Genomic DNA, 16,920 nt, shown 5'->3' with positions numbered 1-16,920 from the left:
ATGGTGTGGGGAGCGATCTCCTACACTGGCCGTACACCACTGGTGATCGTCGAGGGGACACTGAATAGTGCACGGTACATCCAAACCGTCATCGAACCCATCGTTCTACCATTCCTAGACCGGCAAGGGAACTTGCTGTTCCAACAGGACAATGCACGTACGCATGTATCCCGTGCCACCCAACGTGCTCTAGAAGGTGTAAGTCAACTACCCTGGCCAGCAAGATCTCCGGATCTGTCCCCCATTGAGCATGTTTGGGACTGGATGAAGCGTCGTCTCACGCGGTCTGCACGTCCAGCACGAACGCTGGTCCAACTGAGGCGCCAGGTGGAAATGGCATGGCAAGCTGTTCCACAGGACTACATCCAGCATCCCTACGATCGTCTCCATGGGAGAATAGCAGCCTGCATTGCTGCGAAAGGTGGATATACACTGTACTAGTGCCGACATTGTGCATGCTCTGTTGCCTGTGTCTATGTGCCTGTGGTTCTGTCAGTGTGATCATGTGATGTATCTGACCCCAGGAATGTGTCAATAAAGTTTCCCCTTCCTGGGACAATGAATTCACGGTGTTCTTATTTCAATTTCCAGGAGTGTATTTCGAGAGGTTTGACAATGTTTACTGCCCTGGTCTGTGACAAACGTAATTTTGACAATGTCTTCGCGAGAAACACCCATAGTTCCTAAGCCATCTTCCAATTCGTTTCGAATATTCGAGCCCCCGGGCAGTCAGGAAATGCAGAGCACATCAGTACATATTTATTCAAACGCCAGTCTGAATTTATGCAATGCATTGTCACGGACATGTAATGCACCGCTTTGTAATTGTCTGTCCATAGATCAATTGTACTGGCACATATACCAGAACGAATCGCATGCACTATATCTGGGAGCATTTTGCTGCGCACTTTATCAGCTAAGGTTTGAACTTTCCTAGCTACTGTCACTCGGGAAGGCATAACATTTTTTTAATATCAACTGAGCCACATTTTTTTACCTATGTCGATCAGTGTCTGCCCTAAATTAAGAAATCCTTCTCCCTCTATACTGCTAAATGGTCTCAGGTCCTTAGCACACATTTCGACGCACTTTTCGGCCACTAAATCTTTGTCCTCTTTCAAGATATTTACGGAGTGAGGGAACTGCTTGTCAAATTTGCACACATGTCGTAACATACTTGAGGTTCCCAAATAAGTACTTAAGAGCTTTTTACATAGTTTGCATTGAGACACACCTACCGATTTATTTGAAGCGGCCTCATAAACACACGAAAACGTTTCCCATGCGGCACTTGTGCTCTGTTTCGTTACCAGCATGTATTCGCCAGTTGTCAATTTTTTTTTCAATCTCACTAAAGTTTGACCTATCATTGTGCTGCCTCCACCGTTGTGATAAATGAACTGCGGGCTAACGACCTGGCTACTCTAGTCACGGTAGCTTGACAGCGCAAGCTGTTGTCAGGCGCAGCAAGCTGAGTGGGTCCCGTGAAGCTTGGCAGGCTTGCGGGAACCCAGGTAGCCCGGGCTTGCGGGATCCCGTGCCGGCCGCATTACCCACTATGCCTCAGTACACGCGCACTCTTGTGTTTACGTCACGGCAGGCTCACCTGCATGAATGGTTGCAGAGGAGCTAGGGGCAAGCAGGCTGCAACGGGAATTTGTACACCTCTAATCCTATTCCATGCACCCCACGTTAGTTTGCAGAGTGTGGATGTAGATGTAGAGCCACAGAAGAAGAAGAAGAAGAAGAAGAAGAAGAAGAAGTTGGGAGAAGCAGTGACTACCTTCAGAGCATAACATCTTTGTTTTAACCTATTCCACTGCAGTTCATTGAACATTTCACTGAACATTTCTGTGGACTCTCATCCTGACTAAACAGGCACACAATGAATCATGCTGCTTTTCTTTGTCTTTCTCATCTTATTACTCGATGTTGGTAACAGTTCTAGACTGATGAAGAATATTCAAACATTGGTCAAACACTAGTTCTATAAGTGACCAGTTTCATACATTAATTACACTTTCTCAGCATCTTTTAATAATCTGAGTCTGCAGCCCTCCTTCCATATGGTTAAAATTATGTAATCATTCTACCTTAAATCATCATGGAGAGAAACTTCCAGATACTTAAAGGCTGTGACTGATCCCAGTGATTGATTGCCAGTTGTGTAGGAAAACAATATTAGATCCTTTCATCTATTTGCATGACACCACATTTATTTATGTTTTGGGTCAGCTGCCAAGAAGTGCACCACACACTGATTGTCACCTTGGTTCCTGTGATTTTTGCAACTGGGTTCTAATGATGCCACCTCCCAGTATCCAACAGCATCATATGGCATCATACTTCACCCAGAACTTCATTTATTATTTTGTGAAGAGCAGTTGTATGCCAGAAACTGCCTTCGCCTCTCATGATGCCACTCCATTAAGATCAACTTACTGAGTTCTGCTTACAAGGAAGTCTTCAGTCCAGTTGTGCCTATCTGTTCAGATATTCTCTACACACATATTTGTTTATTTAGCCGTGGTGTGGAACTGTATCAAAGGTTTTCAGGAAGTGAAGAAAATTGGCATTAACGTTAGCTCAGCTGTGTACTGCCTTCTGGATGTAGTGAACGAACATGGCAGTCTTAAGTTCCATATGGTTGTTATTTGCAGGAGCCATGTGGATTCCTGCTTAGGAATTGCTTAGTCTTTAGTAAAGTCGTCATACCCAAGCATGGCAGGTGTTTCGTAACTCTATAAGAAACTGATATCAGCTGGATTGGTCATTCTGTGCATTGGTCTTGTGACCCTTCTTATAGACAGGATTTTCCTGTGCCAATCTGCTCTGTGGATTCTGCAACCTAGGGCAAACCGATGCTAAAAGAGGAACCAGTCCCTTCACATAATAAATATATACTCTTTACAGGCACCCCATCAGGTCCTGTGGCCTTTCCTATATCGAGCAGTTTGGGCTGTAGAAAACAGAATTTAGTATTTTAGCGTTCACTTAATCTTTATTTCAGGTTCCATCATTGTGAACAAACATTTGGACAGATGACTTTGTTCCATTGGCTGACTTTATATGGCACCAAAACTAACTTTTTTACAATTTAGCAGATACTTTTGAATTCATTTAGTGCTCCTTGCATAGCTGTCTAGATGCTTGTTTTGATTTTTTCCGCTTTTGTGTGTCAGCAAGAGTTGTTTCATTTGATATGCAGGTGAATCTCCTTTTGTAGTATCTTCTTAATGTTATTATTGAACCATGGTGGATCTTTCCATTCCTTAATGTCTTCCAGGGCACCAACTTACCTAGTGCATAGCCTACAATATGTGTGAATTTCTGCCAGAGATCTTCCACATTCTCTTCCCCAGAGCTGCATTTCTGTCCAGGTGATTACTAATGATTTTGTCATCATACTTGTTAGGCAGAAATATTGTCACGTAGAATCCACAGTCAGGTACTAAATATGATTGCAAGGTAGTCAACAAAAACTAATGCTTAATGCTGAAAGCAAATTTATTAAGCACACACAGAGGTATGGACAGAGCTGAACTGCATGACTCGGCAGATTTTTTTTTTTTTTTTCCTAATGCATTTACTGCATCATTAAGTCACAGAGGAATGCTAAGGCTCTTCTGTATCATTCTCATCATCACTATCTTCCTCGTCCATGTCCTGCTGTGCATCTTCAACTATCTCAGAGATAGTCGTGGCTTCTGTAGTGACAATATTTTCGTCAGTGTTGCCTGCTCTTGAAGTCAGTTCTGTTCTTTGTTATTAGATGAAATATCATCAGTAATATCATTTCCACTATGACCATTGTCTTCATTTCCAAATCCAGCTTATCAGAAACAGTCCTGAATGGTAATGTCTCAAACTCGGTGCCATGAAGCTGCGATGTAGTGTATTGCCTGTCATAAGAGACAAATTCATTAATAGTTTCTCAAAAGTGTTGTATGGCTGTGGTAATACAATAACAAAAAAAGGCAAGTAAAAATTATACCTGTAAAATGCTTATTTTCATTTCTTCCTTTTTTTCAAAAGTTTACACACTGTATGATAGCATGCTGTATGAGAATTTTGCGATAATGCAGCTTGAAAATATGAATTAGTCCAAGGTCAAGAGCTTGGAGGTCACTCATGCAATTCAGTGGAAAGAATGCCGTGGTCACATTTCTCAAACAGGAAGTTAGGGATGGGTTTTGTTGCACACCTGTCTATGAACAATTAAGTCTTTCAACCTGCTGCATCTATTTTCCATTATTTTAGTATGATGATCCCGATGTAGATTGGGATCAACAAAATATGTAGAGTCTTGTACTGCAAGGAAGCAAAGGAGAGGATGTTGTTATGGGTGGCCAGTGTTCTCTTTCTACAACATAGATGCACACGAGGATTAATATGGTTCTTTATTTACATGAGCTGGAAACTTAACTTGAATAGAGTCCATGTGTTCTGATACAAGCTCATCAGTAATAGTCCACTTGCAAACAATATTGGTAATGTTGCTATTACAACTTCAATTTCACTGCTAGTCCTGGTATAGGCACTAATCTAATCGCTATGTTCTGTCATAACCTGTGATATGAACAGAGCCTGCTCTGTGATTAACTGGCAGATGCCAAAAAGGAAGAGAGAGTCAGTTAGGCCCTCCAGTCAGCGGCGGTGGCAAATACATGCTGTCGAGAGGGCGTTGGTGGTGTGTTGCTTGTCGGTGTGTCCCTGGCCTCCCGTTGTAAACGCACTTGATCCAGCACTTATTATCAATCTTCACACTACATCTTTGTCAACTGGGGTGCTGGTGACAACTTACGCCAGCACAAAATATTTTTGCATTCAGCGAGGGAAGTTGATGATTGAAATTTTATGAGAAAATTGAAATTTTGTGAGAAAATCCCACTGCAATGAGAAACACCTTTGTTTTAATTATGTCCTCCCCAAATACTACATCATGTCCTTGACACAGTCTCCTCTATTTCTCGATAATACAAAATGTGCTGCCTTTATTTGAATTTTCCTGATGTACTCTGTTAATCGTATCCGGTAAGAATCCCACAACACGCAGCAAGTACTCCAAAAGAGAATGGACAAGTGTAGTGTAGGCAGTCTCTTTAGTAGATCAGTTACATCTTCTGAGTGTTCTGCCATTAAAACACAGTCTTTGGTATGCCTTCTCACAACATTTTCTGCGTATTCTTTCCAATTTAAGTTGTTTGTAATTGTAATTCCTAGGTATTTATTTGAATTCATTGCCTTTAGATTTGATCGATTTATTATTTAACTGAAGTATAATTCCCTTCAGCACTCATGTAGATGACCTCATACTTTTCATTATTTGGGATCAGTTGCCAATTTTCACACCATACAGATATATTTTCTAAATTTTTTTGCAATTTATTTTAATCTTCTGATGACTTTACTAAATGATAAATGACAGCATCATCTGCAAACAACCTAAGGTGCCTGCTCAGATTGCAGCAAATGTTACATTGCGTGAGACAGGCTTTACTAGTAGAAATTCCGAACACACCTGCACTGTCTTATGTTTCCTTTGCCTTCACTACAATTGAATTTAAGATAGACGTAGCAATTCCTTTACAATATCCACTCACTTCCTATTACTGTTTTCCATCACCTCACTCAAAACTCTGTTTTTCAGTGATTATAAATGCTTTTCTTCTTTCTTTCACCCATAGTCGTATTATCAGTTTCAAAGTAATCAGAAATACAGTAAATATGGTATGGTCGCATATATAGCAGACCTAAATAAAATAGCAGTCTTTAATATGCATGTTACTTCACTGGAAGCAGGTATGCTAATAAGCTGTGACGTGCTTCGTAACTCCCAAATGACACGCAACAATTCTTGTTCAGTTGCACCCTAGTGCTGGTTCAGCATAAATCATTCAGCTTTGGGAAAACAGATTACTACTGCACCTAGTAACAACCTTATCTGTCAATCTATAAAATAATATCAATTCTGTCACATTAAAAATTAGGTGTTAGATGGCTGTGAGTGCTCATTACAATGTGACTTTCTGGATGGCAACACAACACAGGCAATTGCTGCTACATCCCTCCCTCCACGGTGCTGTGTTGATAGGCGGAGCTTACCAATCACCTTCCCCACAACTCCTCCTGAAACCAGACATCATAGCTTGTGTACACTGTAGAAATTTCACCAGGACTGGAAAGAAAAGTATAAGTGAGGAAAACCTATATAAGTGAAAAAGTGTAAATGACGTATTGCTGTGTTGTGGGTAAAAAGGAGGCAGGGGATAAATACAATGCTGGCACATAGCCACGTCCTCTCAAATAGCACCAAGCAGTCCATCAAACTTAATCTCTCCAGCTGATGGAAAGACCAGCACAAATAATGCCACAGCCCACATTCCATGAGGAACTGCAGAGAGACTTTGAATTTAATTCAGAACATGGGCACAAAGTCTGATGATCAGGAACTTTCCACCACTAGGTGTCCAACCTTGTGACCCAAATACTGGCAGCAAAAATTTCTTACACCATCTGATTTCAAACCAGCTACCCATGAATCAAACGGCATACCTGAAGGAGGCATTAGCAGCCTCAGCTTCAGAGGAAGGTATTCCGCAATATTGAAATAATGCTCTTGTTTGCAGATTTGCACGAGATTTTTGCTGCCTTAACATTTCAAAGGAAAACATAAAAATTACTAAGACCTTCGTACTATCAATTTAGTGATCGTGGGTATTGACCTGATTAATGTTACGATACAAGTCAGTGATAAAAAAGTCCAGCATATATTACCATAGGGGTTTAACGTGCAATAGTCTTAATTGTATGTTGAGTTAGGGTATGTGTATGAAATTGCTCATACTAAAAACATTTTGTACTTCTCAGCCTGATAGAAGCCTTTGACTTTACATCACTTGGCAACTTAAATGACAAGTCACTGTTTTTATTTATTTGAGCTGCTCCTGTGTTACTGGCAAGTAACTGTATGTGCACTTGTCACACCATTACAGGGTAGAAAATTCAAGTTAATTTCCATGAATTTGAACTGGAATGTCTATATCACTAGTAAGACCCCTAGATTATGAAGGCAAACTTTTCCAATAAATGTACTTACAAAATGATCAAAATTTAAAATTCATTACCACCAGCAGGAAAGTACAGATATTGAAGTGGGATTGTGAGAAAATGTGCTGCAAAAAATTCAGGCTGGTGCGACATGAACAGTACACAAATGTTGACACATTGTTACTTGTACTTAAGAATCAATTATTAGGGTATGACACTATCAAGCTTAACATAAAGGCATCTAGAGACAGCCAATTCCAGTGAAATCCCATTAATTATTGTAAAAAATGTTGAACAGTTTATTTATTGTAAAAATTATCAAACCATCCAAAACTACATTATGAAGTACTTTGAAACAGCTTCGTTTCTCAAGTGTAGATGACTGATAAATTGAGGGACAGTTGGTGTGTGTGTGTGTGTGTGTGGGGGGGGGGGGGGTGTTTTCTTCACCATTCTTCAAATAATATTTACTTTTAACTTTACAGGGTGTCCAGTATGCTTGTTGGATAAACCATATAGTAAAAACTGTCACCAATTTACATGTTTCACTGTCCAAACCCATGACTAAAACGGAGGTGATGGCTCTGTGTAGACTGATAGAATTGCTGAAAGGGATACAGCATACTTACCATGTACATTATACAACTACTTCAGAGACTGTGAACCACATATTCCAGCTATTGTCATATCAAGCTCTAATCATAATTACAAATGTAAAGGTATGTTAAATCTGATTTTTATTGTAAAGAAATAAACTTCTGGTTTATCACTATGTATGTAAAGTACATTTTATTGTGTTTCAGAAAGGTCTGGTGCAGGATAAACGATATAGCGAAAAGCATTTGGATATACTTTCAGCATTAGTGCTTGCAGAAAGAGTTCTACATGGTTGTGGTACAAAGGACAGACGTTTGGTGCTACGACTTGCTATTTGTGCGGCAAATCAGGGACACACATTTCGTGATGACTCCCTTGCCAGTCTAGTCAGCATAGTCTATAGACTGAATGTGATATGTGAATTACAGGAAAGAATTGCTGAAGTGTGTAATTGCTCATTTATGTACTGGCATCGTGTCATCTTACCAATTTACTTTGAACATTTATATGAAAATAAAGCTGATTTGCATCGTGTGGTGGTAAGTGGTGCTTGATACCTTTCTAATACTGTTTGTTCATACTATAGTATTAATTATTTTAACAGTGTGAAGATTTTCAGCAATTTTAATATTAAAATGTCTTCTTTTATAGTCCTATAATGTATAGGGCAGTAAATAATTTGCATTTAGCAATAAATGCAATTATAGATGTGAAATCTGCCTCAAACTGCAAAAATGTGAATTATCTAGTAAAGTCTGTTTCATAGCAATTTTTTTCTAGAAGAACTATTTCATCAGAGATAGTTTGAGTTAGCTTTATTGTTTGCATATAAATTTCAAGAAGTAACCAATCTTTGATTTTGTATTGCACATCATCTGGCAAATCCCAGTTTGGAAAGATACTGTACTTGCAAAATAAAAATGCATGAACAAAATGGCATCACAATGTGCTTGATGTTTCGGTGCCACACCAGTTGTCTGCAGTTGAATGGTCTAAAAAGGTACATGCCTCATAAAGCAAGATAGGACTCTGCCTGGGTATCAGGCATCTTATAGCAAATAAACCTCTATGTTTGTCAGCTAGCAAAATTTCAAAAGTAGGTGTAATGTGGACACTTAAATGTGGCAGTTTTAATTGGCAGCTGTTTCAAGCTGTGGTTTAGTGGTTGTGTCAAATACCAGTAGGGCTAGGGATTGAACTACCTTATTTGTGACACTGCCAAACTCAGCAAGCAACTGCGCAGTAGCCTTTGTGTTGTGTATTGCTCATCGTTTTCATCTCTTATTTTGAAATGAGTGAAGAGACTAATCCTGGACCATCACACAGTTCAGTTACAAACTTCACATCGCCACTCTTCTGCCGGTTTGTTTACGTTTGCTCATAACTGACATCCAGTTCATACTGTCACCACTTTGCACTAAAGGAGCAGAAAACATAATCAGTCAACATTATTCTACCACACTGAAAGTCTTCCCCTAACATGCAATTAGAGCTACTTTTGGTTGTACTCCTACTCCTAATCCTGCTCCTACTCGTATACAAAGTACCTAGTCGGTTCTATCTGTAGTATTGTCAGGTGTGAGTTACATGGCTATGAATGTTCATGAAAGTTTGAAATCAATATTCTGCAGATTTTGGTTTTATAAAGTTGGAGTGAAAAGAAAAAGTAGAGAAACAGATTCAATCAGAGAAGCACATTCTTGTTCAGCAGGAAAATGCTGGTGCTTCTCAACAAAAACAATCATTTGTTGAGAAGCACAAAATAAATAAATAAATAAATAAAACAAGCAAAGATCTCTTCGAAAAAAATCTGATAAAGTTTTTGCAAAAGCAAATATTCCAGTCAAAAAGTCTCTCATCACCACCTTTTTAGCAGTCAGTTTCAAAGCACTAAGGTTTCATTTTCAGGCACATAGCAGACAGTCTTTTAAATTTGTATGTCTAACCATTTACAGAAAAAAGGTTATGTAAGAGGTTTCACTGAAATTAGATATGAATTTTGCCCACAACAGTTGTTACATTTTCAGGTCCTTAATAATTTATTTTGATACATTCTCTGTCTACATCTGCATCTACATACACATTCTGCAAGCCACTGTACAGTGCGTGGTGGAGGGTACCCTGTACCACAACTAGTCGTTTCCTTTACTGTTCCACTCACAGGTAGATCGAGGGAAGAACATCTGTCTATATGCCTCTGTATGAGCCCTAATTTCTCATATCTTATCTTCATGGTCCCTATGCAAAGTGCACATTGGCGACAGTAGGATCGTTCTGCAGTCAGCTTCAAATTCTGGTTCTCTAAACTTTCTCAGTAGCATTTTGCTAAATCGTCATCTTCCCTCCAGGCATTCCCACTTGAGTTCCCAAAAAACATCAGTAACACTTCTGTGCTGATCTGAATTGCTTTGGTATCTTCTTTCAGTCCAGCCTGGTGTGGATCCCGAACACTGGAACAGTACTCAAGAATAGGTTTCTCTAGCATCCTATATGTGGTCTTCTTTATAGATGAACTACTCTTTCCTAAAATTCTTCCAATAAAAGGAAGTTGACAATTCGCTTTCTGTACCACAATCATCACATGCTTGTTCCATTTCATATCATTCCTCACAGCAACTAGAAATTTTGCTTCAGTCATCTTGTCTCAACCTGCAGTCACTTTATGTTTGACACCTTCCTGTACACCACAGAATTGTCAGCGAACAACCATAGATTGCTGCCCACACCGTCTGCCAGATCATTTATGTACAGTATATAGAAAATAGAAACAGTTCTCTCACACTTACCTGGGATACTCCTAATGTTACCCCTGTCTCCGATGAATACTCGCCATTGAGGACACCATACTGGGGTCTATTACTAAAGACGTCTTCAAACCAGTCACAAATCTGGGAGTTTATTCCATATGCACCTACCTTCATTAACAGTGGGGTATCATGTTGAATGCTTATCGGAAATCTAGAAGCCCTTCATCCATAGTTCGCCGTATAGTGTGTGAGAAGAAAGCAAGCTGGGTTTTGCACGAGCAATGCTTCCTAAAACCATGCTTATTCATGGACATGAGCGTTTCGGTCTCTATGTAATTTATTTTATTCAAACTCAGAATATGCCCTAGAATTCTGCAGCAAACCGATGTTAAGGATATTAGTCTTATTTTGCGGGTCCGTTCTTTTTCCCTTGGTATATACAGGAGTCACCTGTACTTTTTTCCAGTCACTTGGCATTTTTCAGTTCAGTGCTGCTACCTCTATTTTGTATGGTTCTGGTTTTATGTAATCAGTTTTGTACTATACCAGTTTTTATGTTGTTGTTGTTGTTGTGGTGGTGGTGGTGGTGGTGGTGGTGGTGGTGGTGTTCAGTCCAGAGACTGGTCTGATGCAGCTCTCCATGCTACTCTGTCCTGTGCAAGCTTCTTTATCTCCCAGTACCTACTGCAACCTACATCCTTCTGAATCTGTTCAGTATATTCCTCTCTTGGTCTCCCTCTACAATTTTTACCCTCCATGCTACCCTCCAATACTAAATTGGTGATCCCTTGATGCCTCAGAATATGCCCTACCAACTGATCCCTTCTTCTATTCAAGTTGTGCCACAAATTTCTCTTCTCTCCAATTCTGTTCAATACCTCCTCATTAGTTATGTGATCTACCCATCTAATCTTCAGCATTCTTCTGTAGCACCACATTTCGAAAGCTTCTGTTCTCTTCTTGTCTAAACTATTTATCGTCCACATTTCACTTTCATACATGGCTACACTCCATACAAATACTTTCAGAAACGACTTTCTGACACTTACATCTATACTCAATGTTAACAAATTTCTCTTCTTCAGAAACGCTTTCCTTGCCATTGCCTGTCTACATTTTATATCCTCTCTACTTCAACCATCATCAGTTACTTTGCTCCCCAAATAGCAAAACCCATTTACTGCTTTAAGCATCTCATTTCCTAATCTAATTCCTGCAGAATCACCCAATTTAATTCGACTACATTCCATTATCCTCGTTTTGCTCTTGTTGATGTTCATCTTATATCCTCCTTTCAAGACACTGTACATTCCGTTCAGCTGCTCTTCCAGGTCCTTTGCTCTCTCTGACACAATTAGAATGTCACAGGCGAACCTTAAAATTTTTATTTCTTCTCCATGGATTTTAATTCCTACTTCAAATTTTTCTTTTGTTTCCTTTACTGCTTGCTCAATATACAGATTGAATAACATCGGGGATAGGCTACAACCCTGTCTCACTCCCTTCCCAATCACTGCTCCCCTTTCATGTCCCTCGACTCTTATAACTGCCATCTGGTTTCTGTACAAATTGTAAATAGCCTTTCGCTCCCTGTATTTTACCCCTGCCACCTTCAGAATTTGAAAGAGAGTGTTCCAGTCAACATTGTCAAAAGCTTTCTCTAAGTCTACAAATGCTAGAAATTTAGGTTTGCCTTTCCTTAATCTAGTTTCTAAGATAAGTCGTAGGATCAGTATTGCCTCACGTGTTCCAACATTTCTACTGAATCCAAACTGATCTTCCCTGAGGTTAGCTTCTACCAGTTTTTCCATTCATCTGTAAAGAATTCGTGTCAGTATTTTGCAGCCGTGACGTATTAAACTGATAGTTCGGTAATTTTCACATCTGTCAACACCTGCTTTCTTTGGGATTGAAATTATTATGTTCTTCTTGAAGTCTGAGGGTATTTCGCCTCTCTCATACATTTTGATCACTAGATGGTAGAGTTTTGTTAGGCCTGGCTCTCCCAAGGCTGTCAGTAGTTCTAATGAAATGTTGTCTATTCCCAGGGCCTTGTTTCGACTTATGTCTTTCAGTGCTCTGTCAAACTCTTCACTTCTCCCATTTCATCTTCATCTATATCCTCTTCCATTTCCATAATATTGTCCTCAAGAACATTTCCCTTGTATAGACCCCCTATATACTCCTTCCACCTTTCTGCTTTCCCTTATTTGCTTAGAACTGGGTTTCCATCTGAACTATTGATATTCATGCAAGTGGTTCTCTTTTCTCCAAAGGTCTCTTTAATTTTCCTGTAGGCAGTATCTATCTTACCCCTAGTGATATGCGCCTCTACAGCCTTACATTCGTCCTCTAGCCATCCCTGCTTAGCCATTTTGCACTTCCTGTCTATCTCATTTTTGAGACATTTGTATTCCTTTTTGTCTGCTTCATTTACTGCATTTTTGTATTTTCTCCTTTCATCAATTAAATTCAATATCTCTTCTGTTACCCAAGAATTTCTATTAGTCCTCATCTTTTTACCTACTTGATCCTCTGCTGCCTTCACTATTTAATCTCTCAAAGCTACCCATTCTTATCAATTGTTCACTAATGCTCTCCCTGAAACTCTCTACAACCCCTGGTTCTTTCAGTTTATCCAGGTCCCATCTCCTCAAATTCCCACCTTTTTGCAGTTTCTTCAGTTTTAATCTACAGTTCATAACCAATAGATTGTGGTCAGAGTCCACATCTGCCCCTGGAAATGTCTTACAATTTAAAACCTTGTTCCTGAATCTCTGTCTTACCATTATATAATCTGAGACAGGCTTCTTCCATGTGTACAACCTTCTTTCATGATTCTTGAACCAAGTGTTAGCTATCATTAAGTTATGCTCTGTGCAAAATTCTACCAGGCGGCTTCCTCTTTCATTCCTTATTCCCATTCCATATTCACCTACTAAGTTTCCTTCTCTTCATTTTCCTACTATCGAGTTCCAGTCACCCATGACTATTAAATTTTCGCCTCCCTTCACTATCTGAATAATTTCATTTATCTCATCATCATACATTTCATCAATCTCTAGTTGGCATATAAACTTGTACTACTGTGGTAGGCATGGGCTTCGTATCTATCTTGGCCACAATAATGCGTTCACTATGCTGTTTGTTGTAGCTTACTCGCATTCCTATTTTCCTGTTCATTTTTAAACCTACTCCTGCATTACCCCTATTTGATTTTGTATTCATAACCCTGTATTCACCTGAACCAGAAGTCTTGTTCCTCCTCCACCAAACTTCACTAATTCCCACTATATCTATCTTTAACCTATCCATTTCCCTTTTTAAATTTTCTAATGTACCTGCCCGATTAAGGAATCTGACATTCCACACTCCGATCAGTAGAATGCCAGTTTTCTTTCTCCTGATAACAATGTCCTCCTGCGTAGTCCCTGCCTGGAGATCCAAATGGGGGACTATTTTACCTCCGCAATATTTTACCCAAGAGGACACCATCATCATTTAACCATACAGTAAAGCTGCATGCCCTCAGGAAAAATTACGGCTGTAGTTTTCCCTTGCTTTCAGCTATTCACAGTACCAGCACAGCAAGGTCGTTTTGGTTAGTGTTACAAGGCCAGATCAGTCAATCATCCAGACTGTTGCCCCTGCAACTACTGAAAAGGCTGCTGCCCCTCTTCACATTTGTTTGGCCTCTCAACAGATACTTCTCCATTGTGGTTGCACCTACGGTACGACTCTCTGTATTGCTGAGGCATGCAAGCCTCCCCATCTCTGGCAAGGTCCATGGTTCATTGGGGGGGTCAGTTTTTATATAGGACTGAAAGCACACATGGAGACAGATTTGTTAAAGGGCCTTAACTATTGTATTGTATTGTGTAAGTTGTTTATAAACTGAAATGGAAAATTTCCATGAATATCTTGACATGTTAACAGGTGTTTTGTGTTAAAAGACGATTATGTCGGTTAATTAACTGAAACCTTTATTGTGCTGCTCGAGTGTTTAGGATCCCCACCATATCTTATTAAAAGAAAATATCAAAACAGTTTAGAGGTGGGCTGCTAGATTGGTTATTGACAGGTTCGATCAACACACAAGTATTACAGAGATGTTTCATGAACTCAAGTGGGAATCCCTAGAGGAAAGACCACATTCTTTTCGCAAAACACTACTGAGAAGCTGATTGTGGAATTATTCTACTGCTGCCAACGTACTATTCATGTAAGGACTATGAAGATAAGATACAAGAAATTAGGGCTCGTACGAAGACAGAGACAGTCATTTACCCTCGCTCTAGTTGTGAGTGGAGCAGGAAAGGAAATTAGTAGTAGTGGTACAAGATACCCTTTGCCATGCACAGCACAGATGCTTGCCATGTATGGATGTAGATGTAGATGATATTCAGTCTTTACAAGTGTTAAACATTTCATTGTAAGGGAATACAAAACTTATTTACTTTTGTGTTTAACTTTTATTACAAATTAAGGCTGTTTTGGAAAGACCTAAAGACCAAAACATTCACTCACTTCAAATGTCTGAAGTTCCTCGTCTATTTGTAACATTACTTGTATTTCTACTCTCCCCCAGAGCTGTTATGTTGTGTTCCTTTTTTGTTTTCTGTGCAAACACGTTTCTGGTATTTATAAAATACAGAAATCTAAAATGAAATAAAATATAAAATCAGTAACCATTTCTTTCTTTTCACTCATGCCTCGTTAAGCTATGAGCCTTTTTACTTGAGTATCTTCTTTTTGTGAAGGGGAAAAATTAAAATTAGAAGCTGATGTTGTAACAAACACACTGTTGTTCTTCACTCTGTGACAGGTTCCTCCTTACTTCAGTTCAAAATGACTTTCACAATGTTGAGTGAAAATATTACTTTTGCACAGTTATTGGGCACCTTCATTGAAATTGATCTTAAAAGTACAGAGATTTATTACATTTTTTGCTGTAATTTATTATTATGGAAACAACTGATGATAATTTACAGGGCATGTATGACCCAGGAAATATGGGAATTTTTTCTGGGAGAAATCCAGCAAAAATGGGGGAATTTTTCATTGGTATAATTTTCAGTTACATTTCTGTAATTTTGACTGGTAGGAGATGACACTCTAACAAAGAATTTTTCTTCATCCCAGCCATCCCAGCAAAAATTTTTGACTACCAATATTGTATGTGAAAGCTTAGCATTTCTTGTAGCTATGCTGTATCTGTATTAATTGAAACAGTTAACTTTTCGTATTTCTGTGTTCATGTTGTTTGACAATGATGTTGCTATTGGCTTACTACATCATGTGTTCTATACTCTGAATATCTGCTGTCATTGGCTGGTGAAATCACATGGCATGACATGATTGGATGACAAAAGTGCATCACAATCTCAAGTTCAATGCTTCAGAAGCTACCATGCTGTATTTGACAGAATTCGTGTTTATACTTTCTTAATATAAAAATATGCAATGTACATTTTGCCACACATGAAAGATCTTTATTTTTTGGTGGGTTTTATTACCTAAAGTGCTGTGAAGTTCTATGCTGGTGTATAAAATCCCCACCATTCAAATGATTGATAAGTTTTACAGCTCTGAATGGAAATATATTGTCACTTAACACAGAAAAAAGTACTTTCACAAGGGATAGAATGTATTTTCACCAATGGAAAAATTGTATTTTTAATCAGGAAATGGGAGAAAAATCCAGGAATTTTCTTTCTTCTGGGTACACACCCTGGTAATGTACTAGTATCTTGTATTGTTTTATGATTTACTGACATAATAATCATGATAATTAGTAAGTGTTTGTTGAATTCATTTTATTAAGGTGGTCTGCAAATAGCCTTTTCAGCCGTGGTGTTTAAAACTGCAGGCAGGAACAACTTCAAAGTTATGCAGTTGATGTCACAGTAAGGAGTAAGTGTTAAAATTCTGTGTGTCTTTGACAGGCAGATGTGAGACAGGCAAAGCCAAGATTTTTAGCACAGTCTTGATTTAAAAATGTGAATAGCTCATGTCAGCTTTGATTTAGATTTGTTGCATCTTTGTACACCACAATAGCGTAATGTTCCTCAATGAAAGTCACTCTTTTGATTTGAGTATGAACATACTTTTTAAAGATTTAAAGAAGTTGAGTAACATAGGAAAAACTTTGTTTTGTTGTTTGAATTTAACTCTTTGTCATGACAATTTTGATCTTTTTTACTGCTAGTAAGGTAGTCAGTTTGTTACCAAAACTAATCGCATTGTTACTGCAGTTCATGTACGGCTTTGGATTACTGTATAACCACTGCTTCATTCTCTATATTAAGCATCATGAGTGGCAGCATTGGAGTGACATGTGGTTAATATTCTGATGTTCTGCACACTAAAACTGGTTTATAAAAGTGGTACCTGATTGTTGCGTTAGAACTATAGCAATAATTGTGTGCTTACTTTCTGTAATTACTATTTTTAGCGAGAAACAACTGTTTCATTAATGCTTTGTAAGAATTTTGCGTCCTGTTTCTTCTCTGTAGACCTAGGGGTG

The 16,920-nt window shown here is 38.8% G+C and overlaps 1 protein-coding gene across 2 annotated transcripts in view; it reads left to right on the top strand.

Annotated features, from left to right (window-relative positions):
* Nucleotides 1–16,920, top strand: part of LOC126183498 (WASH complex subunit 4) — a 179,968-nt gene that overhangs the window by 65,965 nt on the left and 97,083 nt on the right. For both annotated transcript variants that reach the window (XM_049925535.1, XM_049925536.1), the window contains exons 9-10: nt 7,536–7,769; nt 7,854–8,186. In XM_049925535.1, coding sequence (XP_049781492.1) covers nt 7,536–7,769; nt 7,854–8,186 — 567 coding nt within the window. The remainder of the gene's footprint in view (nt 1–7,535; nt 7,770–7,853; nt 8,187–16,920) is intronic.

The sequence above is a fragment of the Schistocerca cancellata genome, chromosome 4 (assembly GCF_023864275.1).
Source record: "Schistocerca cancellata isolate TAMUIC-IGC-003103 chromosome 4, iqSchCanc2.1, whole genome shotgun sequence".
NCBI lineage: Eukaryota > Metazoa > Arthropoda > Insecta > Orthoptera > Acrididae > Schistocerca > Schistocerca cancellata.
This window is presented reverse-complemented; position numbering and strand designations above follow the sequence as displayed.